At 39.1% G+C, this 27,375-nt stretch overlaps 1 protein-coding gene across 2 annotated transcripts in view; it reads right to left on the bottom strand.

Annotated features, from left to right (window-relative positions):
- The window catches only part of LOC136875856 (uncharacterized), a 289,779-nt gene that overhangs the window by 220,386 nt on the left and 42,018 nt on the right, over positions 1-27,375 (bottom strand). For both annotated transcript variants that reach the window (XM_068228203.1, XM_068228204.1), the window contains exons 5-6: positions 26,366-26,541; positions 6,624-6,762 (exon numbers count right to left, since the gene is read on the bottom strand). In XM_068228203.1, coding sequence (XP_068084304.1) covers positions 6,624-6,762; positions 26,366-26,541 — 315 coding nt within the window. The remainder of the gene's footprint in view (positions 1-6,623; positions 6,763-26,365; positions 26,542-27,375) is intronic.

Genomic DNA, 27,375 nt, shown 5'->3' on the forward strand with positions numbered 1-27,375 from the left:
TTGCATTCAGGAGATGGTGGGTTGGCAGCCCTGAAGATGGTTTTCCATGGTCTTCCATTTTCATATCAGGCAAATGCTAGAGCTGTACCTTAATTAAGACCAGAGCCACCTCCTTTCCACTGTTAGGCCTTTCCTGTCCCATCGTCACCATAAGACCTATCGGTGTCGGTGCAATGTAAATCAAACTGAAAAAAAAAATTAGCAGTTCCTGGTAATTCCAGGATAATTGGTCAATTATTAAAAAAATAAAAATTTTCCAGCTAATTCATACTTGGCTGTCAGCGTTTCACCCCAGTGTACAAATCTGGCCTCATCAGTTGGTAACAAGTTCCCAATGGGAATCGAAATCTACATCAGTTCCTGATAGATGTCCTGGCACAATCCGATGTCGTCATCCAGACCGTGGTGAGAATGAAACCCTTGGTCATGTGTTAACATACTGCCACAAAGAAGAACTGCTTAAAAACACCCACTATCACAGAAGGAAAGCAATCTTAGCATCTGCACTAAAAGATTTAAACTGGAGAGTTTTTGTTTTTTTTACGTCGCATTTGCCTGGTGTGAAAATGGGAAACAACCAAAAACCATCTTCAGGGCTGCCAACAGTGGAAATCGAACCCACTATCTCCCAGATGCGAGCTCACAGCTGTGCGCCCCTAATCACACGTCCAACTCTCCCAGTTGGAGAGTTCATGAAGAAGTACATTGTATATCTCTTCAATGGGATTGAACAGAAAAGGAGATATTGTTGTCATCCACCAGCAGATCCAGGATGAGTTGGCCATGCGGTTAGGGGTGTGCAGCTTTGAGCTTGTATCTGGGAGACAATGGGTTTGAACCCCATTGTCAGCAGCCCTGAAGATGGTTTTCATGGTTTTCCATTTTTACACCAGGCAAATGCTGGGGTTGTACCTTAATTAAGGCCATGGCTGCTTCCTTCCCACTCCAAGACCTTTCCTACCCCATCATCACTGTAAGTCCTATCTGTGTCGGTGAGACGTAACGCAAATTATAAAAAAAAAAATTATAGCCGATATTTTTTTGAAAAGGCTGACTGAATATTCTGAAGAAGACCATGATTACCAAAAAAATTACGAAAATAGACAATTTTTAAACCAATTTAGGTATTGGTTTTTGGAAAATGGAGAAAAAATATCAAAGTGATGGTTAATTTCTTCAGAAAAATCAGATTCTGTCTATTGTTTCTGTTGTAGATTGTTTAATCCCTCATCAAAGTCTCATTTTGGTCAAGCAATGGGTTTTTAACACTGGAAAACTTTGGTAGACCATTTAAAATCCCATGAGTTGTCACCAGATTATTTCAAAAATATGGCTACAGGTACATAGTTTGAAGCAGAAAAAAGAATTAAAGGAGACACATCAATCAACCAGCACATCATGAAGCAAACTGAAACTGAGGCTCAGCGTTCAGAACAAGTATTGCGTCGGTTAGTGGAAATTACTTTATATCTAGCAGAGCACAATATGGCTTTACATGGGTCATCTTCCAAAGTTTTCACAAAAAATAATGGAAACTTTCTTGGATTTGTGCAACTTTTAGGAATATTTGATAGAGTATTAATGGAACACTTAAGACATATAACTAACAAAGAAACACAGTTTCTTTTATTAAGTGTGTCAATACAAAATGAGCTAATAACTATACTAGGTGACTCACTAAAGCAAAGTATCTTGACAAAAATAAAGGAAGCCAGATATTTTTCCATTATCGTCGATTGTACTCAAGACATTAGTCACAAGGAGCAAGTTTCATTAACGATTCGCTACGTCACTGAAGATGATGATGGGAAGATCAAAGTTGAAGAAAGCCTTATAGCCTATTGAATTGCCAAAGAAACCACTGGAGAAGCTCTCGCTGACTTGCTGTTCAAAGAAATTGAACAGTGTGGTTTGAACATGACAAACTGTCATGGTCAAGGATACGATAACAGCGCCAACATGGCAGGTGTACATAAAGGAGTTCAAGCCGGTGTATTGGCCAACTTCCCTTTGGCTGTGTTCATTCCTTGTGGGCACCATAGCTTAAACCTAGTAATTGCTGATGGAGCGAAATCATCAGTTAAGTCTACATCTTTATTTGGTATTTTACAATGCCTCTTTACCATCTTTTCTAGTTCAACGAAGCACTGGTGTGTAATAAGCGAACATTCTAAAGCACTTACTTTACAGCAAGTGTGTGAAACCCATTGGGAATCTCGCATAAGTGCTGTTCAGGCTGTTAGATACCAATACGCGGAGGTTAGGAATGCATCGGTTAAGTTAGGCGACAAATTGATGAGCCCCAAACAGCGTCTGAAGCTCAATCTTTGACTAATCAGATGAAAGACTTTTCCTTCATTGTAACTTTGATCTTGTGGAATGACATACTTTTTGAAGTTAATCTGATCAGTAAAAGCATTCAAGGGAAAGAGGTTGACATCAGTGACTGTTCTGAAAAGTTCAGTAAGTGTTTCGAGTTTTTAAACAGATTTAGAGAGAATGGATATGTGGATGCAGTAATCTCCTCTAAAGAAATAGCTGCTGAACTTGGTATCGAACCTGTTTTTCCCAAGAAAAGGATTCATAAACGAAAAAGTTTTTTTTTTTTTTTTTTGTATGAGTCTTCTGAGGAAGTGCAATCGTCACCTGAAGAAACCTTTATGAGAGAAGTTTTTTATCCATTAGTGGATAAAGTTTTGAACTCACTTAAGAAGAAGTCAACTGCGTTGAAAGAACATCAACAAGTGTGGGGATTTTTGGGTAATGTTGCTCAACTTCCAGGAAAAGAAGATCTATAACAAAGTTGTTTGGACCTTGAAAGACATTTAACTGGCAAAACAACCAAAGTGTCTGATATCAACGGCATTGAACTGTATCTTGAACTTTTACATGTAAGTTTGATTTTGGATCATAGAAAGAACAAAGTCACACCAAAAGTCTTGTGTATGATCAAAAACACAAACAGTAAAGATTTGTTTACAAACTTGTGGGTTGAATTAAGAGTGTTACTAACAATACCCGTGACAGTTGCTAGTGCTGAATGAAGCTTTAGTAAGCTTAAGCTTATAAAACTTATTTGCTCTCTACAGTGGCACAAGAAAGGCCAAACTCTCTCACCATTCTAGCAATAGCAAATGACACTGCAAAAATCTTAGACTTTAGAGAAATTATGACAACATTTGCTCATGCAAAAGCCAGGCAAATGCCTTTCAATGTTTGAAGTTTGTATATAGACGACAAAAAAGAGCACCAAAGACAAGAACAAATAATGAAAAATCAAAGACTGTATTTTGTATATAAATAAATTCAATCTTAGTATGTGTGTATAAAATATGTAGTGGAGGGTGGGTGGTCCGTAATGCTGTTATCTATAATAGCTGCTGGGTTTTCCAGTCCGGAACACGGCAGGTCCATATGAGGTGCATAATGGAGTGGCTCTAAAGAGCTAGGGTATCATCCCCCTGAACCAAAACTGGAATGAACAAAATTACCAGTTTTACTGGGGGGTGGGGGGCGTCGATTTAAGCCTTGCCTTGGGCGCCTACATACTATGCGACGGCCCTGAATCCACTGTCAGCTCATCTACTCCTGTGGCCTTCCTGCCTTGCATCTGTTTTTAACGTATATTAGTTAATCCTCTGGCTCAGGGGCTGGGTGTTTGTCCTGTCTTCAGCATCAGAATACATCTTAGGTAGGATCCCATTTTCCCAGATGTGCAGGTCACCTATACGGCATTAACTCGAAAGACCTGCACCACGCTGCTTTGGAGGCCATACACTGTTGTTATTATTTATACCAGTTTCATTAGTGCTCTGATAAATATATTCAATGAATTGAATAAAAATCTTGTAAGACATTATTTTTATTGACAAATAACAACCTAAAACAATTCTCAAATGCATTATATTCAGTTCTGCCCATCTTGAAAAATGTTGATCAAGGATTTAACATTGATGGGATAGAATCCATGTATACTACAAAATGCAGAGGTGAGAGATTACAGCCTAGTCTAACCTCTATAACTACTCTGAATTGAGAACTCATTCTACTATCAACTTTCACTGCAGCCCAATTGTCAATATAAATGTCTTTGATTGCCTGTAATAACCTACTGCTAATCCCAGAATTCCTCAGTAAGTCTAAGATCGTTACACTTGATAATCTGTCATAAGCCATCTAGAGATCTACAAAACATAAATAACTGTCTTTTCCTTTTGTATCATTTTTCAGTTACCTGATGGTTACTGAAAATCTGGTCTTGACAGTCCCTCTGCAGTCTAATATCACACTGCACACTGCACCATTGACTGCATCATCCTGTTTCTTTGCTTATACATAGGTAGGGTTGCCCCCTATCACGTACTGCATGGAACATCCCGTATTTGAGGTGAAAATTTTGCATCCTGTATTATGATCTGTTGTCTCGTGAAAACGAGCTTTTGTCTTTTCTTGTCTCTAAATGTTTTAAAATCCGTACTTTATTTGAGTGCCATTCAAGTTCAAAGTAGCTCCATTTTTTTTTTCTTTGGAGCATCAGAAGAAGGAAATCTCGTGATGTCTTGCCATTTGCTGGTAAAGCTGAGCATGCTGCGTTATTTACCTTGTCTTCCGCCGCTTACTTCCATACGTCTTCCATCCCAATTTCTAACATGATTGTTCATGCTGTTTGAGATAAATCTACGTAAACTGTGAATTCATCAATCCCTCCATTTAACTGAAATAACTGATACGGAGGAACTGTATGAAGAGTTTTGTCTTATTGGAAACATTCCTGCTGGTATTTCGGAGAGTTCAGAAGGTGCTTCAAACAAGTGGTTGTCAGTGTTTACTAGTCATGAAGGACAACAGAAACTAACAGAATTATAAAATACTTGTGTCTTTTGTAATGAGTGTTCTTGGGTCAAATTAATTTGCTGAACACATTTTCTCATTAATGTCTAACAAGTAGTCAGACAACAGAAGCAGGTGTTCAGTAGATCTGATTAAAAGTGAACTACTACCGTATTTGCATGAATAATCCCCGCACTTTAAAAAAAAAAAAAAAAAAAAAAAAAAAAAATGGGGTAAGAAATTGGGATGCGGGTTTTATTTGCATCAAGCTTGAATCTAGCGGGAAATATCATTGCTATTAAATACGATTTTGATTATCAGTATAGTACTGACAACCCTACATATACATTAGTAAACGAGACTTTGTATTTTAATGTTAATGGAAATAAAAAGTCTTCATAATGATGCAACATGGCTTTATTTCTTATTTTCCTGAAAACAGGAAATTAGGAAATTAGAATCTTTCCGGTGTAATCATCTGTTTCGCTTTCCGCGATTCTACTTCAGATGACAGGGTGGCCACTGCCTCAGCCAGAAGCATGCTATAGCTAGTTGCTAGTTGCTTTACGTTGCACCGACACAGATAGGTCTTATGGTGACGATGGGACAGGAAAGGCCTAGGAATGGAAAGGAAGCGGCCGCGGCCTTAATTGTCTGGTGTGAAAATGGGAAACCACGGAAAACCATATTCAGGGCTGCTGATAGAGGGGTTCGAACCCACTACCTCCCAGATGCGAGCTCACAACTGCGTGCTCCGAACCGCACGGCCAACTCGCCCGGTGAAGCATGTCATAAATGGTCCCCGTCTCAGTGACCTGTCAACAGGTGATGACAGCACTTCCCGTCTGGCATGTCGCTAGCCGGCCTTTACCCTCCAGGCAGCGCCGTCTAGAATGTCAAAGCGTCTGGAAATCGTGGAACGCACCTATCTTGCATGGGTCGTAGTGTTATTCTTTTGTGTGCGACAGTTGAAGTGAATCACGTGTTCGAGATTGCAACTAAAGGTACACGCTATAGGTCTTTCATCGCCAAAGAAAAGCTGCAGATTATAAAAGACGATGAAGAAATCAGAAATCGTGCAGCAGGAAGAAAACACGACGTAGACGAGAGCTGTATTCGTAACTGGCAAAAAAATAAATTACAGCTTCAGCAAACTAGTAGTAATCGCCAGGCTTTTCGTGGACAGAAAGCAAAGTTTCCTGAGATTGAAGCAAGATTATGTGTGCATATTGACGAAAAGAGACAATTCGGATGTGCCATTACCAGTGAAATGTGCCAACTTAAAACCCAATTGATTGCAAAAGAGCTAGGTGTTATGGGATTCAAAGCTAGCCGTGGATGGCTTTCATGATTTTATGTTTATCACGGCTATAGTTTTTGAAGAAAAACTGCCATCGCACAGCGTCTTCCAACAGATTATGAAGATAAAATTCTGAATTTTCACAAATATGTGATCAATTTATGCTAGAAAAACTCTTATATACTTTCACAAATAGGCGACGCAGACCAGACATCAATTTTCTTCAAAATGCCGCTTGATTGTACCATAAACAAAAAAGGTGTGTCCAATGTCATGGTTAGAATTGGCGGGAATGAGAAGCAATGATGTACAGTTATGCTTTGTGTAACCGCAGATGGAAGAAAACTGCCCCCATACGTCATATTTAAATGAAAATATGGTAATTCCTACTTACTTTTCTACAGCATAAGATTTCACAGAAGAAGAAAAAGGAAAGAAAAACACAAATGTTCTAATTGGAAAACAGAGTCAGAGTATATTAAACCGTACTTACCTTCAACGTAACTGTTCATTATAATGAGATCTGCATAGGAGGGAATGTGGTAACGCTCTGTATGTATGCTATGTCCAGAATCAGACACCATACGAGAAGGCACATCTATTCCACGATCAAATTTGTCACCTTTAGAAGCCTAGGGAAATAATGAGAATTTGTCACCATCAACATCAGCAACAGGAGCAACAGAAAGGGAAAATACTTAATTTTAAGATAATAACAGACTCCCGTGTACTTTCATGTGGTGCTGCAGTATTGTAATAAATGAGATGCCATATTCTTCAGATTCATGAGTAGGATAGTATTTATACCATTTAAGTGTATAAGTATAGAATAAGTCAGGTGCTTTTAAGTGCATGTGAGAATTTCATGAAATGACCAGCGACAAATAAGCTGAAAGGATACACAGCATATGATGCTGTGAAACATTGGAGCAATGTAGCTGAAAAGATAACAATACCCAAGTGTCAAGTGGTTTAAAATACCAAATCTACAATAATTTGATTAACACTACATGTTGCATACATACAGGGTGGTGGGAAACAACATGAACCAGGTATATAAGTTTCAGAGGGTTGGTCATGATAATACATAATTTGAAATAATTAATTCGATATCATGCACCATTGTCATCTTATCAGCTGTTGACTTTAGCCAATCAGATCAGTTAATGGGCAAATTCAAATGGGTATTGCGAGATGGTGTTGCTAAATCTGCATGTGACTTAGACTGGCTTGAGAGCATGGTACTTGGTACTTGGTACTTAGCACACCCACCAAGATGCATGGCTAGTGCATACCATGGAGGCCACTGCGTAGGCTATTCGGAGCCACTGGCAGTGCCAATGCACTATGAGAGACTTTGTCTCATTACCAAAAATTGATGCCTGCTTGGCCAACTGATGAACCCAACTTAGCTCACAGGGGTGAAACACTGGCAAGCAGGAATGAGTTAGCTGGAAAATTTATAATGTCCAATAACGAACCATTTATATTGGTATTATAACTTTACTCATTCGGGACAAATATTTCAGGTTCCCTATGGAAATCAACATCTATATCACTTGAGAGCATCAATCGAAGAAAAGCAACTTTTCAGGGAAGAGATTTGAACATGGGCCTCCAAGTTGACAGGATCATGCCTTAGCAAGTACGCCATGGTGATGTCGGCTAAACCCACCATGTGTTTGTGTTTGATGCTGATTTCTTGGCTTTCAAGCTGGTTGTGAGCCACATGCAGATTTATCAACACTGCCTCACAAAACCCATTTAAATTCATCCGCTTAGCGATCTGATTGGGTAACTTGAATAGATGATAAAATTATAATGGTGCAAGATTTCAATTTTTTTTTAATTATTCATCAGTATGTCCAATCCTCTTACGCACATATAGTTTGTGAACTTATACATTTCTCCACTCTGTTAAAACATGAAATATAAGACTTAGAACAAGACCGGCTCAAAAAAAATGAGTAGCCAAGTTCAATGATTTTAAGATAAAAGTGAACAAAACAAAAACTGTTGCCATGAAAATGATTAGAGAATACACTGGTTGCCAAATACAACTTGATGGACAACACATTATAACAGTACAAGAATTAATGTACCTTGGTAGCATGATCTCAAATAATGGTGGAGCAGGGCAAGAAGTACTGTAAAGAGTGGCCAGTGGGTCTAAATATTATACTCTCATACGTACCCTGATCTGGAACATTTACCCCTACAAACCAAGATGTCCTGTGAAATTAAATTTCTTAGGAATGCCTTGCAGAAAGTACGGCACAATCATCTGAGAAATGGATCAGATCATCTTTGGTAGTGGAGCACCCTCTGCAAGAAAGACTAAAGACTAAAGTCTGCAAGACTTAAATGGTCCAGGCATTCAAGGAGAATGCCAGGCACTTGAAAACCACATGTATACATGAAACAGTCAGTGGAGGGAGACCTACTGGATGACCAAGGAAACAATGGCTGGACCAACTGAAGACAGACATCAAAGAGCGGTCATGGAGGGAGAGATCTACATCAACAGACAATGCAAACGAGAGCTCATTCAATGTCACCCTACCCAGCAAGCTGGAAGGGTTACATGATGATGATGATGATGATTTTTTTATTTATTTTAATTTCGTATGGCTATTTCTAGCCGAGTGCAGCCCTTGTAAGGCAAACCCTCCAATTAGGGAGGGCAGCATCTGCCATGTGTAGGTAAATGCATGTTACTGTGGTGGAGGATAGTGTTATGTGTAGCGTGTGAGTTACAGGAGTGTTGGGGACAGCACAAACACCTAGCCCCCGAGCCATTGGAATTAACCAATAAAGATTAAAATCCCAAACCCGGCCGGGAATCAAACCCGGGACCTTCTGAACAGAAGGCAAGTATGCTGACCATTCAGACAACGAGTCGGACATGATGATGATGATGATGATGATGATGATGATGAATGCTAAAATTTTAACATGAAATGTTGGAGCACTGTAGATAAGAAAATAACAGTACCCTATGTGTCAATAACATAGTTTCAAGTGGATATTTTTGTAGAATAGAACATGCCATTCTCTTACTAATATTCTTCTTATTTTGTGAGTAGTGTTCTAAGTGTTACATTTCATGTTTCAACAGACTGGAAAAACTTGTAAGTTATACATACATATAAAACAAACAAAAAAGGTGGAATGCTATAACATTTCATTTGTGTATTTCATTAAAAATAGGTATAAAACATAGAACAAATAATTTGTATACGGCATCTCTTTATCTAAGAGACAGCTTTTATTTCTGGACAGTACTTTCAATTCTATAAATAAATAAATAAATAAATAAATAAATAAATAAATAAATAAATCATCATTTGGTTTGGTCTTTTAAGGAACAGAAGATGTCTCCAAACAAGACAAAACCTGTATTCCATAAAATAATACTGTACATAATTAAATGTATGATATAAAATGGTGTTGAATAGGTGGACCTTTTCACTTGACAATTGGATAGTTTGTCAACATAGATACTGGAATAAGATGAAATTCATCAATTGTAGTACTTGTAGTTTTTGGAGACATGAAGGTGCCAGAATTTAGTCTCGTAAGAGTTCTTTTAGGTGCCAGTAAATCTACCTTCACAAGGCTGGTGTATCTGGGCACAATCAAATACCACCAGACTGAGCCAGGATCAAACCTACCAAGTTGGTTCAGTAGGCCAGGATCTCAACCGTCTTTGGCCATTCAGCCCAACGTTTTTTCCTCTAAAGCAACCTCTTCAAACTGTAGGTTTCATACCGATGGCACTCTGCCAGTGTTCAGAATCTGAGGGACATAGTCGTCCATTAAAGGACACCGAGATTGAATAATAAGGGTGGCGGCGATTACGATGCCAGATGCCATGAATCCGTGTGGCTTCTCTCTCAGTGCCATTTGCTGCCCCACGGGCTAGGTGCATATTAGCCTTTTCATTGTTGGTGTACTGAAACGGAGCCATTCTCACGAATTTCTACTGCAAACTTAGTAGATATTATATGCAGAAAAAGAAAACACTGCCTCCTGGGCTGGGAAGAAACTTTGTGAAACGAACGGGAAACTTGTGCATTAACACCGAATATTATCTCAGTCTCCATCTATCATATACCCCGCTTCCCCTGCCTTCCCTTCCATCCTCTGAAACATAGCAACAGGCAGCAGCTTGTGCTCTGGCACAGAAAATACAGCAAGTTTATCAATTTGAATTGTGTGCCCAGAAGTAGCCTCATTTTCTCAATATGAAAAATTTTCTCTCACAATCCAATTGCGCCTTCATTGTTTACATAACACCAAGAGCATCCCCAATTTTTTCTTTTTGTCAGTATAATTAACTTACATTCTGTTTCTCATCTGATTTTATCAGCACCACGTCTAGAATATTTTCCCCTCTAGTTGGTTCCATCATTTTCTAATTCAGCTGTCCTAGCCAGATTAAATTATTCACAATTTGTTGGTCATGCTTTATCATTCGTACTACCCTTCCAGTTAATATTTGGTAAAATGAAATACCTACTACCATAACATTCCTATCTGTGTCATTCCCAACATAGCTGATTATTTTACTAAATAATTCTGCATTAGCGTCAATCTCACCCTACCCTAGTCTGTACACCCTAAAAACAGCAAGTTTCAGGTATGAGCCTTACACCTAGAATTTCATGTATCTCATCCCTTTTTTTTAGCTTATAAATTCTTTCATCAGTATGATTGCTCCCCTTCCTATTGTTCCTATCCTGTCTCTATGATAAACACTCATGTTCCCTAAGAACATTTCCACATTCATAATATCACTTCTCAGCCATGATTCAACACCTATTACAACATGTGGTAAATACATATCTATTGAACTACTTAATTCTATTCCTTTCTGTACAATATTTCTACAGTTCAACACTAACAATATTATGTCATCCTTACTTGACTTCCTGCTTCCTACACTCTCATCAACACTCCCTAGTCCACCTCATTTCTCTGAATGTACCTCTCACTTACACCTCTAAACAAACACCCTAGATTATATGCATACCATTGCAGTTCAAATGAAGGCCACCTGAATGTAGACCCTATCTCCTACCCACCCATTAGAATCCACAAATCTCACTACCAGTTTCCCACATAGCCATCCCATCGGCTCATTTAAGTGCCTGATCACCCTCCAATCAGAATCCCTCCTGCACATTATCATACTGATAATAATCTCTAACCCATTAAACTTCTCCCGCACTGTCATAACCAGATCCCACACATCCTATTCCTGCCTGCCTTACATTGTTGGTACCAACATGGAAAATTACTACCTTCTCCTTATACTCCTCCTTCCCTTCTACTCTCCTCAACATCTACCTTAACCTAATTACTGAATAACACGATCTACACTGGTTCCCTTTCCTCCACACACTTTCCCCACATGCCGAACAACAGAGTCATCTATGACCAGAGCCTCACTCCCACCCACCTCATTGGATCCCCTCCTCTCATGGTCTCCCTTAACTTCCCTGATGGCTACAGAACCTATTTTCTGCTCCCTTCACTCCCTCTCATGACCATGTTCCACCTCCTTCCTCTCCTATACTCAACGTTTCTCTTTCCTACCAATCCCTTTATGCTTGCCCCACCCCTCTTCTCTAATACTTCCCCATTCTCATTTTCCCTCTGCTGTTCTATCTGCAGCGACTTATAACGATTCCTCACTGACACTTCTCCTGAACTCGCTTCCTGATGAGTACCATTATCCCTCATTCCTTGCTCTCATGCCCACCCATCCTCCACAACTTCCCCCATTCCTTCCCCTTCCTCTTGCCTACCAACTGTGCCCTGTATACTGATTGAGGGAGACCTATCTTCACTGGGCTGAGTGGCTCAGACGGTTCAGGCACTGGCCATCTGACTCCACATTGGTGGTTTCGATTCTGGCTCGGTCCGGTGGTATTTGAAAGTGCTCAAATACGTCAGTCTTGTGTTAGTAGATTTACTGGCGCATAAAAGAACTCCTATGAGACTAAATTGCAGCACCTCAAAGTCTCCAAAAACCATAAAAGTAGTTAGTGGGGCAAATTTTTCTTTAAAAAAAAACAAGACCTATCTTCATTCCTGTTCTCCGTTGAAAGCCTTATCATCTCCCTCAAACTTGCTCTCGCATTCCTTGTTCTCCTTAATTCCCTCTCACACCTGCAGTCCCTACACCTACCATCATTATTTTACCTTCTTTCCAGAAATATGAAATAATATGAAAATATCAACAGAAATAAAATAATGTATTCTGTGAATAAGTACATATGTCAGAGGAAAGAAATACTGGGTAGTACTCAATAATTTCACGACAATATATCCAACAAGACACTAACTGATAAAATAATTACACTACAATTCTACTTAGGCATAACTTAATTATAAAATAATGGGAATAACAGATAAAATAATAACAGCTAACTATAGAAATGTGAAGTTACACTAAATATGCCCATATATAGACATCATATTATTATTATTATTATTATTATTATTATTATTATTATTATTATTATTATTATTATTATTATTATTATTATTATTATTATTAGCGTATTCTCCCAATAATGGAAGACGTTAAGCAAACAACTCAATCAAGCTTTCTTTGGGTTCTTCTTGTTCTTTTCAATAGGCTTTCATTCTCTCTGAGAAGGCTTGTTTATGTTCTTCCGACCATTTCGGTCTGCACTGTTTTTGCTTTGGTTGCTCTGATGTAACTTCCCACTTGTTGACTTTGTGTCTGAAGGTATCTCTTTCTAAAATGTCTGTTGCACATATGTTTGCGTTTTTGAGGTCCTTTCGAAGTTCGTCCAGCCAAGGTGTTGAATTCTTAAGTGAGCTAACATAATTTAATTTTTTTTTTTTTGACAGTCGATTTTCTGGTAATCTTGTGAGGTGTCCAAAGAATTCTTTTCTTAATGTCAATTTCAATGTTTGAAACTTTTTCTGTTGTTTTGATTGATTGTAGCCTGTAACCATCTTGGGTATATCTTGCTCCTAGGATTTTCCTGATGATCTTCCTCTCTTGCTTTTTTATTTCTTCTAATTCTTGTTTACTATTAAGTGACAATGTTTCACTTGCGTAAAGGACTGTTGGTTTTATGACTGTGTTGTAATGCCAAATTTTTGTCTGTCTTGACATGCATTTTTTGTTGTAGATGTCTTGAACTAACCCTAATGCCTTCCTGACTTTTTGGAGACGGTTTTGCTGTGAGATCTTCTCAAGGCCTGTCGGTTCGATGAATTCTTTGAGGTATTTAAAGTACGAGACCCGGTCGATTTTACCATATTTTGTTCTCAGGCTCGTGATATCTGTCTTTGAACAGAATAATTTAGTTTTTTCAAATGAAATCTGTAGTCCCACTTTTTCTGCAGATTCCTTAAGTATCTCAACCTGCTTGATGGCAGTCTCCTCATCCTCTGTTAAAATCGCCAGATGGTCCGCAAACGCGAGGTATGGTACGTAGAGGTTGTTTTTGGGAAAGCCCAATCGGATCGGTTTCCAAGATTCACGTTTCTTGAGTTCCTTCTCCCATTCTTCCATAACCTTGTCTAGGACGACATTGAACAGAATAGGAGAGAGTCCATCACCTTGTCTCACACCTGTTTGAATGTCGAAGGGTTCTGAAATTTCTCCCATAAATTTCACTTTAGATTTTGTGCCCGTTAGTGTTTGTTTTATGAGTTCTAGGGTTTTGGGATCTAGTCCTCTCTCCTCTAGAATTTGGAATAGTGAGGGTCTGTCTATCAAATCATATGCCTTTTTGAAATCTACAAATGTGCATACTGTAGGCTTTTGTCTGAGGGCTCGTAGTTTAAGTATGGTTTTGAGGTTGAAGATTTGTTCTGGGCATGACCTGTTTGGTCTGAATCCTGCTTGAAATTCTGATAATTTGGGTTCTAATTGTTGTTGTGTTCTATGCAAGAGACAGGCTGATAGTATTTTGTATGTGACTGATACAAGTGAGATTCCTCTGTAATTGTTTACGTCTAACTTGCTGCCTTTTTTATGTAGTGGATGGATTAGAGCAATCTTCCAGTCATCCAGGAGCTTTTCGGTTTGCCAAATGTTTTGGATTATTTGTGTAATTTCTCTGAGTGAATTTGGGCCTAACTTTTTCAGACGTTCAGCTACAATTCTGTCTTCCCCTGATGCTTTGTTGTCTTTAAGTTTCTTGATATGTGAATAAATTTCTTCCTGAGTTGGTGGTGACGAATTTTCCGGTATGATTTCTGGCTGTACTTTCGGGAATCTCTTTTTGGGTTCTGGACAATTTAAAAGCTGTGAAAAATATGTAGCTAATTCTTGGCAGTTTTCCTTATTTATCAAGGCTAGTTTACCATCTTGTTTCCGAAAGCAAAGGCTCTGTGGGGAATATCCTTTAATTTGGTTCGCAAAGGTCTTGTAGAAATCGTGTGTGTTGTAATTTTTGAAGTTGTCTTCAATTGACTTCAGTTGGTCATGGACATATTTCCGTTTATTTTGTCTTAAAATCTTGGATACATGCTTGCGAACTTCGAAGAATTATTATTATTAATAATAATAATAATACTAATGTTATTTGCTTTACGTCCCACTAACTACTTTTTTTAAGGTCTTCCGAGACGCCGAGGTGCCGGAATTTAGTCCCGCAGGAGTTCTTTTACGTCCCAGTAAATCTACCGACACAGGGCTGTCGTATTTGAGCACCTTCAAATACCATCAGACTGAGCCAGAATCGAATCTGCCAAGTTGGGGTTTAGAGGGCCAGCGCCTTAACCGTCTGAGCCACTCAGACCGGCATTTTCTTCTTCTTCTTCTTCTTCTTCTTCTTCTTCTTCTTCTTCTTCTTCTTCTTCTTATTATTATTATTATTATTATTATTATTATTATTATTATTATTATTATTATTATTATTATTATTATTCATATCATTTTTGCCCTTATGGACAGTGTTTGAACTCGAATATCTCATGATGACACAATTTTCACTTCTTTCTCTTCTTCCTCTTCTCTTCCCAAAATCTCTTCATCCTTTAGCTGTGCTCCTGTTTCCTTTGTTCTGTCCACAATGTTCCTGTCTTCTTCCTCTTCTCATTTACTACAAATTTTGTATTCCTAATTTTGTTTCTGAATTCTTTTCTGTCTCCTATCATTTGTCTGTTGATCCCCACCTTCCTCTATTTCATGATACCAATTTGTTTTCTTGCTTGAACTGTTTACTACATCAAAGATTTTCTTTGTAAGTCTGTTGCTGTCCATTCTCTGTATGTGCCCATAAAAAGTTAGTCTGCATTTCCTGATCATGTCTGTGAGTCTGTCAGTGTGCTGGCACAGCTCTTCAGTAGGTCGTTTCATCCATATGCCATCCCTGTGTATTGGTCCAAATATTTTTCTGAGAATTTTCATCATCATCATTATCATCATCATCATCATCATCATCATCATCATCATCATCATCATCATCATCATCATCATCATCATTTCCCTTTATCCAGCTGTATCCGGGTAGGAGCAAATATGGTTCCTCTCCACTTTCTTCGGTCTTTCCACCACTCCTCCTCCAACACTGTGTCCCAGTCCAGGTTTCTTTCTATAATGCTGCGTTGGATGGTATCCTTCCATCTCAATCGCGGTCATCCATGGCCTTTCCTTCCTTGGATTTGCATTTCCATCACCTTTTTTGGATTCTTTCGTCGCTCATTCGCTTTATGTGCCCAAACCATCTTAGTCGGCTGTTCTCTATTCTATCATTCATTTTTTCCACTCCAATTTCTTCCCGGATTTTCTCATTCCTTATCATACTCTTCAAGAACTTCATTTTGGCTGACTGTATTCGACTCTCATCCTACTTTGTCAATGTCCAAGTTTCTGCTCCGTAAGTTGTTATGGGTACGTAATACATCTTGTACATAGTATCCTTTGCTTCCGTTGGCACATCTTTGTCCCATAACATGTTTCTTACACTATGATAGAAACAACTTCCAGCTTGAATCCTTTTACTAATCTCAGCATCCAGTCGAGCATTCTCCATTAATTCACTCCCCAAGTATTTAAACGTTTCCACTACTTCCAGGGGCTTGTCTGCAAGTCTAATCTGACCTTTCCCTTCTTTCTCCCCTCTAGTCATAACAAGAGTTTTACTCTTTTCTACACTTATTTTCAATCCACATTCTTCGATCTTCGCATTCACCACATTCAACTGTTCTTGAACCTTCCTGTCGTCTTCTCCCCAAATCACAATATCACCTGCAAATAACATCATGTTCATTTCTCTTCTTCCATATGCTGCTTTTGCTGTTCTCATGATGTCATCTATTACTATTGTAAACAGGATTGGTGATAGAACACTTCCCTGTCTCAGCCCACTAGTTATTTTGAACCAACTTGTCCTGCCAACTTGTGTTTGCATGCAACTACAACATTCCTTATACAATGCCATGATCATTTTTATTAATCCCTGTCCAATTCCTTTTTGCACCAGACTGTCCCAAACTTTCGTCCTGGGGACACTGTCATATGCCTTTTCAATGTCAATGAATGTCATCACCATATCATTCCCGTACTCCCAATGATTTTCCATTAGTTGTCTCATAATGAAAATGGGCTCTATTGTTGACCTTCCACTTCTGAGAATTTTACGTTCTATTTTTTCTGTCTCTATGATGCCTGATGCTCCAATTGTGGTCATTTCTGATGCATACAATGCTTCTGGTAATACGACTGTTTTGTAGTGTCTAAGTTTGGCCTGTCTAGATATGCTTTTCTTATTATAATATGACCATGTGAGTGTGTATGCTTTCTGGAGTTTTTCCGTTCGTTCTATGTTAGACGCCTTGTTTGATCCTAATATTTGTATATTCCCCTAAATATTTAAATTTTTCTACTCTTTTTACGGATCCATATACAGTATGCATGGTGTGCACATTGTTGTTCTGTCGTTCCATGTATTGGGTCTTCTCGTAAGATATCTGTAGACCTGTTTTGGCAGCTATTTCATGCAAGCTTTCCAGTGCTTCCTTTGTCTCCTGTGTATTACTGGTAAGTATGGCTATGTCATCTGCAAATCCCAGACATTTTATGATTGTTTTTGTTTCACGTGTTCTTCCCAGCTGTATTTCTTTAACTTGTTCCTCCCACTACTTGATTTTGTCCAACACCATGTTGAACAAGATTGGTAAGAGCCCGTCTCCTTGTCGGACACCTGTGTGTATCTGGAAGGGTTCCGAAATTTCTCCCATGAACTTGATCTTGGAGATGGTGTCTGTAAGTGTCTGTTGTATAAGTGGTCTGGTTTTTCTGTCAATGCCATATTCTTCCAGAACGTCAAAGAGCGTCTGTCTGTCTATGGAGTCGTATGCTTTTTTAAAGTCCACAAAGGTAATTACAGTGTATCTTGTTTGTCTGACTTTCAAAAGTGTTCTCAAGTTCCAGATCTGTTCGATGCATGATCTCCCTTTTCTGAAGCCTGCCTGGTATTCACCTATTTGTGGATCTGCTTGTGGTTCTAGCCTGTTTAATAGCACCTTAGAGAAAATTTTGTACGCAACTGGTACTAGCGAAATACCTCTGTAATTATTTGGATCTAACTTATCACCCTTTTTATGTAATGGATGGATTAATGCACATTTCCATTCTGCTGGCACTTTCTCTGTGACCCAAATATCTGTGATAATCTTATGGACATTTTTGGTGATGTTTTCATCTTGGAGCTTCCAGATCTCGGTGATAATACCATCCTCTCCTGCTGGTCTGTTATTTTTCATTTGTTTTATGATTTCCTATATTTCTCCTATTGCGGGTGGATTGGAATTGGGGTTGGATATAGTTTTTTGGAATGTTAGTTTTTCTGTGGGTTTCTTGCAATTAAGAAGTTCATCAAAGTAATGCTTGAGAGTTTTACAGTTTTCTTTCGTGTTTGTTTCCAGGGAACCATCTGTTCTTCGGAAGCAGAGGCTAGGAGGTTGATAGCCTTTAATATTTTCTTTGAAAGTTCTGTAAAAATTTCTTGTGTTATTTCTCTTGAAATCTTCCTCAATTTCTTTTAGCCTGTTATTGTTGTATGCTCGTTTTTCTCTTCTGATTTCCTTCAATGATTGTTTCTGAACTAAGTGAAATTCCTTCCATGTTTCTGATGTTCTGTTACTGCTGAACTTCTCCCATGCTTGTTTTCTTCTCTCAATGGCTTGATCACAACTTACATTCCACCATCTATGTTTTCGTTTTCTAGGAGGTTGTCCCCAGCGCATTGCCTTCTGAACTGTCTTCGCAAGATCTGTCCAAGTGTCTGTTGAATGCCTATGAATTTCTTCAACGATTTTTTCCCTGTTTATCTTCAAGTAATCCGGATCAGGTTTGACTATTTTGTTTTGTGCTGTCTTTTTCTGTCTTGGGATTGGCCTAATCTTAACTTGTAGCAAATAACGATCAGACTCGAGGAATCCTTTACGCGTTCTGACACTTAAAATTTCCCTCATATTTTTCTTGGAAATGGCCACATGATCAATTTGGAATTCTCCCCACACTGTGTTAGGTGCTTTCCATGTTGTAAGTTTTCGTCTTGGCTTTTGAAATTGCGTTGACATAATTTTGAGGTAAAAATTTTGATAATATTTTATGAGGTGTTCCCCATTTTTGTTTGTGCGAATGTGTGCCGAGTACGGGCCTGTTATTTGTCTGTATTTTCTCTCCTTACCTAATTGCGAATTGAAGTCACACATTAAAATTTTCACATGTCTTTCTGGTACGTTGTTGGTTACTTCTTCCATGTCTTCCCAGAAGTCTTCAATTTCTTGTGGGTTCTTTCTGCTATGGTCATTTGTAGGTGCATGTGCATTGATAATTGTGTATGCTTTATTACCTGATTTGAAGGAGAGTGTGGAGATACGTTCTGATATGGAACTGAAGTCTATCATGTTATCCACGACTGATTTGTGTACTGCAAATCCCGTACCAAACAATAATGGTATGCCTCTTCTGACAGCAGGTTTGCCTTTGTAAATCCTGTAATTTTCTGTGTCGAAATGGTTTTCATCTATAAAGCGTGTCTCTTGAACGGCAAGAATTTTGATGTGAAATTTTTCTAGCATGTTTGTAAGTTGTTTTAGTTTTCCAAGTTTGAAGAGAGTGTTTGCATTGAGAGTGCCAATGTAGTGTTTGCGAAGAGATTTTGAGAAGCTCCGACTCTTCTCCTCATGATGTTCCTGGTCCCCCAGAATCCGATGACCAGGAAAGTCCAGTTCGTTAACTGGGGCCTGGGGTAGCGGATTTCTTTCTTTTTGTTCCATCATGATTACTTCAAGTTGAAGTTGGTTGTGGTGATCTTTAATAAAGATCACAGTAATTACAGACTTGATTGTTGAGATCAAGCCATATTTCACTGCCACACCAACTAGGTGAACAGACGCAGACCACTAGTTGCTGGATACCAGAACAGACACTAGCGGACTTCTTGATGTTGTGTGTTTGGTCCGCGAGAGCTATTTCATTTTGCTCAAGTCCGCCGGCAAGCCAGTGAGGACCCTCCTATCCTCCACCTGGGACGCGTAACGTCAGAGTATCACCTCTCCGCCTGCTACGACACCGTAGTAGGTTCGTGGATTATTATTATTATTATTATTATTATTATTATTATTATTATTATTACACACAAATAGAAATTATACTTAATGTTATTGTTTTTACATCCCACTAACTACTTCTGATGGTTTTTGGTAATACCGAGGTGCTAGAATTTTGTCCCACAGGAGTTCTTTTACATACCAGTAAATGTACCGACACGAGGCTGATGTACTTGAGCACCTTCAAATATCACCGGACTGAGCCAGGATCGAACCTGCCAAGTTGAGATCATAAGACCAGAGCCTCAACCATCTGAGCCAATCAGCCTGGCAACATAAATTAAAATAGATGTTAATTGTTGAAATATCAAAAGGGCTACACAAGGATTATACAACAATAAAGAAAGAAACTACCTAACAAAAAAGCTATACTACAATTATTCTAAACTGTGCTTAAGCCTATCTTAATTATAACAGGCTAACTGAAACAATAAAACTGTAGTCAGAATTAAACACCTAGAGATATTTTTCCTGTATTATACAACGATTACACAATAATAAACCAAGCCATTTCAATTTCCAACTTCGGGCAGGACATGATACAGATGTTGGTTCCCATAGGGAACCTGTAATATTTGTCCCGAACGAATAACTTTATAATACCAATATAGTTGGTCCGTGGAGCAGTGACGTCACCATCAGGCCCATCCACCCACTCTCTATTCGTCCGTGGCAGCATGGGAGCCAAATGGAAATTACGAGAATGATTAACCTGGAGTCTTCTACATCGCAAGGTTTTCTGGATATATCCAACATACGGACTGTTCTGGAACGATTGGCCTAGCTATATAAGTCAGGTGTGACCTGCGGGTTCAGTTCAGTGTGAGTTCAGTATCAGCTCAGTCAGTTAACAATTGACTGCGAGTTACAGCCTGAGTTGAGGAGGCAGTCTGTTGGAGTGTACATTCGTAGACCACATGGTTCATTCTGTGTGTCTGTTGCCGAGAAGTTGTCTCTCAAGCCAGCTGCTGTGAAAGAACATTGCATGTTCTGGTGCAGCGTGGAAGAGATCACTGAGTATCGTCATGGGACAGTGAACATTGTTCTACTGGAGTGAATAGGCAGCGTACAGCTGAGAGACTGTCATGTGTGGGCTGTGAACCAAGGACATTGAAAGTACCTGTGTGACTGAGTGAGACTGTAACACTAGTGAATGAACAGCTTATAAATCTCATATTTATTCCGTATTGGCTCAGCACAACTAAGGTTAAGTTATGAGTAGGTTCCCACCTTCCAATACTTATCAATTTCTATATAATAGGCTTATTAATTACATAATATAAACCATATAATCTCTAGTACATGTTTCGTTCCGATTATGGAACATCTTCAGCTAAAATTTGATAAAATGGCAAGACAATTAAAAAACATTGATGTTGTGATGATACAAAAGCTAAAAGATATGATAAAATGGCTCGAAGATTAAAAACATATGATAATGATGATGAGATAAAGTTCATTCATGTTGGTTAAAAATTCAACAAGTCAGTGTTCAAATGACGAATTAAAAACGGCGATAAGGTTCTTCTTCATGTTGGAGACGTGTACATTTTGTTGATCTTGAAGATAAATTGAAGAAATACAAGATTTTCTTATATGTATTTATCGGGGGAACTCTTGATAAAATAACCGTAGTTGAAGTTGAGTTTTGGTAGGATTATTGAAATGAGTCTTATAGTCAGTCTTGTCGTATTTAACGTCCTCCCTTATGCCGTATTGAATGAACTTTATCTCATCATCATTATCATATGTTTTTAATCTTCGAGCCATTTTATCATATCTTTTAGCTTTTGTATCATCACAACATCAATGTTTTTTAATTGTCTTGCCATTTTATCAAATTTTAGCTGAAGATGTTCCATAATCGGAACGAAACATGTACTAGAGATTATATGGTTTATATTATGTAATTAATAAGCCTATTATATAGAAATTGATAAGTATTGGAAGGTGGGAACCTACTCATAACTTAACCTTAGTTAGCTAGTGAATGAAAACCAAGTGCGAATTAGTGTGATGAACAGTGAGAATTGAGAGAGAGCACAAACAGCGTAACTGTGCGATCTTTACTGTGACGTGTAAGTAGTGGTCCTGGTATACCTGTGCGTGTGTTAATGTGTAGATTAAATAGTTGATTAATAAAATCTTAGAGGTTAAACGCTACCAATTTCTGTGTTCATTTATCTACACAGCCAATGCATAACAACTGGTGTCAGAAGTGGGATAAAATTGTGGGATAAACTGGTATGTCAAAACTGGCATCAGAAACTTGAGTTACTGGTAGCGTACTTCATATTTGTTAGAAATCTCTAGTGGGTGACAAAATGGATGCAGTTCCAGGTTGTTCTCTGGCAACTTGAGAGGAAAATCATAAGTGAAATCAAATCCAGCTATGAACAACTCGAGCATAAGATAATGGGCGAACTTAAACCTAGCCAGGACCAACTCAGAAGTGAACTGGAAGTGATTCAGGGAGAATATAAGAGCAAAATGAAAACAGAATTAAGTGAACTGAAGAAAGGATAGCTGAAGTTAGAAAACTAAGTACACTCTCTCGAAACTGAGGTGAAGGGTGATTTCGTGCAGAACAAGGACAAACTGGACGAGAAGCAGTCCAAAATAATGCCCGCTGTTGTAGATTCTGGAGTTTGAGACCTGATGGCAGAAGTGAGTGCCCTGCATGAGAGGACGCCGACTGTGGAGACCCGATTAGAGCCCATCAGTAGTGATAGTGGCTCCGGCAGTGGGCAGGTGGGAACCCCATGGTTACGAAGGGACCACTTCCTGGGGAACATATCAGACTCAATATGAGACCATCTGTGTGGACAATGGATTGACATCAGAGAAGAGCCAATATAGTTGGTCCGTTATTTGACATTATAAATTATCCAGCTAACTCATTCCTGGTTGCCAGCATTTCACCCCAGTGTGCTAAGTTGGGCTCATGAATTGGTAAATAGCACACCTACCAAGACGCATGGCTAGTGTATACCGTGGAGGCCACTGTGTAGGCTACTTGGAGCCACCAGCAGTGCCAATGCACTATGAGAGACTGTCTCATTTTCAAAAATTGATGCCTGCCTGGCCATCAGATGATAAAGATGTTGATTCCCAAATTTTTGAAAATGAGACAAAGTCTTTCATAGTGCATTGGCACTGCCGGTGGCTCCAAGTAGCCTACGCAGTGGCCTCCACCCAGCCATGCATCTTGGTAGGTGTGCTATTTACCAACTGATGAACCCAACTTAGCAACTGGGGCGAAATGCTGGCAACCACCAGGAATGAGTTAGCTGGATAATTTATAATATCCAATAACGGACCAACTATATTGGTAATATAAATGTACTCATTCGGAACAAATATTTCAGGTTCCTTATGGGAATCAACATTTTTATCAGAAAAGAGAGCGAAAAACCCTATTGCCGGAATAGGTGGACAGAAGACAGAATATAGAAGTACTATACAGCCCCCAGCCAGGTTCGACCTACAAGGAGGTTGTGGGAGTACTTGACGGGCACTGCGGCGACCACAAGCCGAGAGCCACCTACTGTGTTCAACTGCAGAAGACTCAGTGTGCTGATAGAACATCACGGGTATTCGACAATGAGTTCAAGCGACCAGCCGATGTGACTCCGCATAGACCTCTCCGAGAAGACACCCAGTGCACGCAGGCTGACACCTGTGATAAGCTCTGTGACACCAAGATCCAACTAGGGAGAATGCTCAACAGGAAGCAGAAACTTGAGGGGATTCAGACAATATTCCTGGAGATGGAGGCAGTGATCGTAACAGCTCGGCTGGAGGGAGCCTCAATAAAATAATAATTACATTGGCCTAATGTCCCACTAACTATTTTTATGGTTTACAGAGAGGACGAGGTGCTGAAATTTTGTCCTGCAGGAGTTCTTTCACCTGCCAGTAAATCTACTGACATGAGGCTAACATATTTGAGCACCTTCAAATACCACCGGACTGAGCCAGGATTGAACCTGAGCCACTCAGCCCAGCCAGAGAGAGCCTCATTAGAAGACAGCACACTAATGGAGACCAAACTGACGATCGACAAACGAGAAAGCCACCTGACCAGGATGCTTGGCCCGGCATGAAGCTACGTGCTAGTATGAACCTCAAGTTCGGCACCTCGGGAGAAGAGGAAGCTCAGTGGGATCAAGTCTTGGACATGCGTCGCACTGGTAGACTACAAAGGCTCTCAAGCATTGGAAGTAACAGAGGTGTAAACAATGAGAAAGCCAGCAGAGCTTCTAGCATCATACGAGGACCTGTGGATTGTTGCCAACTGGAACGAGGCCGTCGCCAACCTGACCCAGCAGATCCCTATGGGAAGGCGATAGCCACCCGATCAAATCATCCAGCGCTATGTCATGGATGGCCTCCATGTCCACCATTTCAATCTCCAACAATTTCTTCGTCATTGTTACCTTTGTACCAGTGGGAAGATAGCAGTTTAAATTAATTGGAACTCTCATTTATTTTGCTGTAAAACATTTTATAACTTGATTTGGTGTTGTCAAAATTTGTTGGTCTGAACTTCTGGACTTCTGAAACATACAGTAGTTCAGGAAGCATTATTTCTGATTTCATAAGCCTGGACTTTTCTGCGTCAGCAAGAAAAAAGATAAATTTATTTGGTTAAAATAAATATGTTTTCTACTGGGTAATATCCGACTCATTGGCTGAATGGTCAGCATACTGACCTTCAGTTCAGAGGGTCCAGGGTTTGATTCCTGGCCAGGTCAGGGATTTTAACCTTCATTGGTTAATTCCAATGGCCCAGGGGCTGGATGTTTGTGCTGTCCCCAACATCCCTGCAACTCACACATCACACATCACACTATCCTCCACCACATTAACACGCAGTTACCTACACATGGCAGATGCCGCCCACCCTCATCGGAGGGTCTCCCTTACAAGGGCTGCACTCGGCTAGAAATAGCCACACAAAATTTTTTTTTTTTAAATTACTGAGTAATGTTAAGTCCTGAGGGTTAACTCTGCATTCTCATTGGTCTCCTTTTGCGCCTACACCATTTCCTGTCTCTCGAACTCCGCTGCTCTTCGGTGGGAGTAAGGGAGTGTCTGTTGTCTTTTCTGGTTGACCGTCTTAGCGAGTAGATGTGCTCGCGCCGAGCCTCCATCTCATGGGAACCTGCCTATCCTAGGGTAAGCAATCTTGTTTCTTTCATGTTTTGTTGTATTTTCACTTAAATTTTAAATGTAACACTTTTCTTTAAATATGCAGGAGTTCACCCTCGGATCTTACGTTTACCGCTAACTTTAATTCTGTGATGAGTTAGTTTTTCAGCTAAACTCACTTTCAACTTTATTTATTTTTAACCTTTTCATTTGTATTAATTTTAAATTATCCATTGGGTTTGCCATCCATTAGTTCTGTTTCACCTTACGTATGTAAATTCATTTTAATGTTCATCTTTTAAGTGATGACCTAACCTTGTTTTCTTTTACATCTTTGTTTTTGTAAATTTTGAGTCACTCTTGGATTGTGTAGAATGGGAGTAGCCCTCTGTTTCAGGATGTTTTCATTCAGCTACCAAGGCACATGTAACTTGTGAATAATTTGTTGTAGCACACTGTGCATGTGTTTTGTTAGGGTATGTTCAATGAATAGTTTACTTAATTCTCACCAATCATGTTAAGAGTCTTGCTTTTTCTTTTGAGTTTTGAATACATTATGTTACAATAAACCTTGACTCATACAAAAGTTATCTCTTCCAAATTTTTGGCCGTGAAAGGCTACGTTTCACTACCTCACAGGGCTCCTGCCACTTCCCACATCATACCTGTAGTTGTCGTGTTTTTAACCTAGTTTAATGTTTATTTTATGGTGTGATTTTAATGATTTTAAACTCATTTTCATTTTTAAAATTCCTTTCTTTTAATTGTTTTACGCATTAAGTGCTCAAGGGCAGTTACATTTCCTCTAAAGAAGCAACAGTCCACCATGAGATCTTTTATTGATTTGGTAGTAATCTCATGCTCATGGACCCACACAGTAGTCCAACATCCCAAAGACATACAATATACCATTCATCATCATCATCATCATCATCATCATCATCATCATCATCATCTGGAGCAGTTTCCAACCACAGACTGGGTCTGCTTAATATACCATTCATAATAAGTATAAGGAGTGTAAAGAGGGGAGTGGAGGGGTAGTCATTGATGGAGCCATTGAGATCTCTCAAGTTAAACAAACTGTGCATGATCACTTGGCCATCTTACTGCAAGAAAACTCTAACTCAAGATGCCTGATTAGTGGCCTCTCGTCTAACTGAGAACAATGAAGTTCAGGTTTGTATAAGACCCTTGATTGTAATAGGAGACATTCAATAAGGATCAGTGCATGGAGAAAGGAAGAGTGTACAATCCTAAACCACCAGCCTAGTCCTGAACTGAGCCAGAGTCCTCTACTTGCCCCAAATTAACATGAGAAGGTAGTGTTCGAAATAAATACACTGGCCGATTGAGATATAAATGGACTTCCTGCACACACTGTATGTTGGTGAACTTTTCATTTTTACAAAAGAATGTCATGATTAATTTGACAAAATAATCAGTGTTTTAATGAAGACTTACCTCTATGAAGAACAGTTTTGGTTTTCCTGCCAAAGAAGGACATTTATTCCCAATAAATGGGGTCCATAAGTTTTCAGGGTTGTATGGTTTATCTGCAGCCATTAGAAAACCTTTCTCTCCAGATGTGCTAATGGCAATAACTAAACAATCTTCTTCATGATGATCTTGACCAGCCACTAGGAAAGAATAATTATACAAGTCAATGAAAAATTACTTTCCTTACAGCAGTTTTAATTCAAGTGGCTAACTTCATTTCGCTGAAGGCCATCTGGAATTCAATTATACCTAATTATGTAAGAATTTTCAGTATTTAAAGAAAATTGTATGTAAAAAAAACTTGCATATGAAAGTGTCCTGTCCAGAGAAAATAAGATATAAGAACTATAAAATACAAATTATGAACAAATAGATTAGAGTAACAGAAAGCAATTATGTACTAAAAGTGCTCCAAACTACATTCACAAGCATTAAATCAGAACTGTCCAAAGAGTATTCCCAGAGCAGCAGTATGCAAGAGCTGCACAGGTTATTCTAACCCCCTCTGTCTCCTCCTTGCTTACCTCACATCTGATCAGCGCTTGTGATAGGCTGATTTTAATTGTCGCAAGTCTTGAAAAGAAGTTAAGTCATCAATATTGCAACAGGAGTGGGAGGTGGCTTTATCTGTTGTTGTTTGTTGTTTGAGTCATTAGCCCAAAGACTGGTTTGATACAGCTCTCCATGCCACCCTAACCTGTGCTAACCTTTTCATTTCTACATTACTACTACATCCCACATCTGCTCTAATCTGTCTGTCATACTTGTATCTTGGTCTACCCCTACCGTTCATACCACCTACACTTCCCTCAAAAACTAACTGTTCAAGTCTTGGCTGTCTTAAGATGTGCCCTATCATTCTATCTCTTCTTCTAGTCAAATTCAGCCAAGCACACAAGTACGAAGGATGAGTTCTCCACCTAATCAATACTTTATTTTACATAATGTCAATATTATTTACGTCAAATATAGAA

Source organism: Anabrus simplex, chromosome 6 (assembly GCF_040414725.1).
Source record: "Anabrus simplex isolate iqAnaSimp1 chromosome 6, ASM4041472v1, whole genome shotgun sequence".
NCBI classification, from domain to species: domain Eukaryota; kingdom Metazoa; phylum Arthropoda; class Insecta; order Orthoptera; family Tettigoniidae; genus Anabrus; species Anabrus simplex.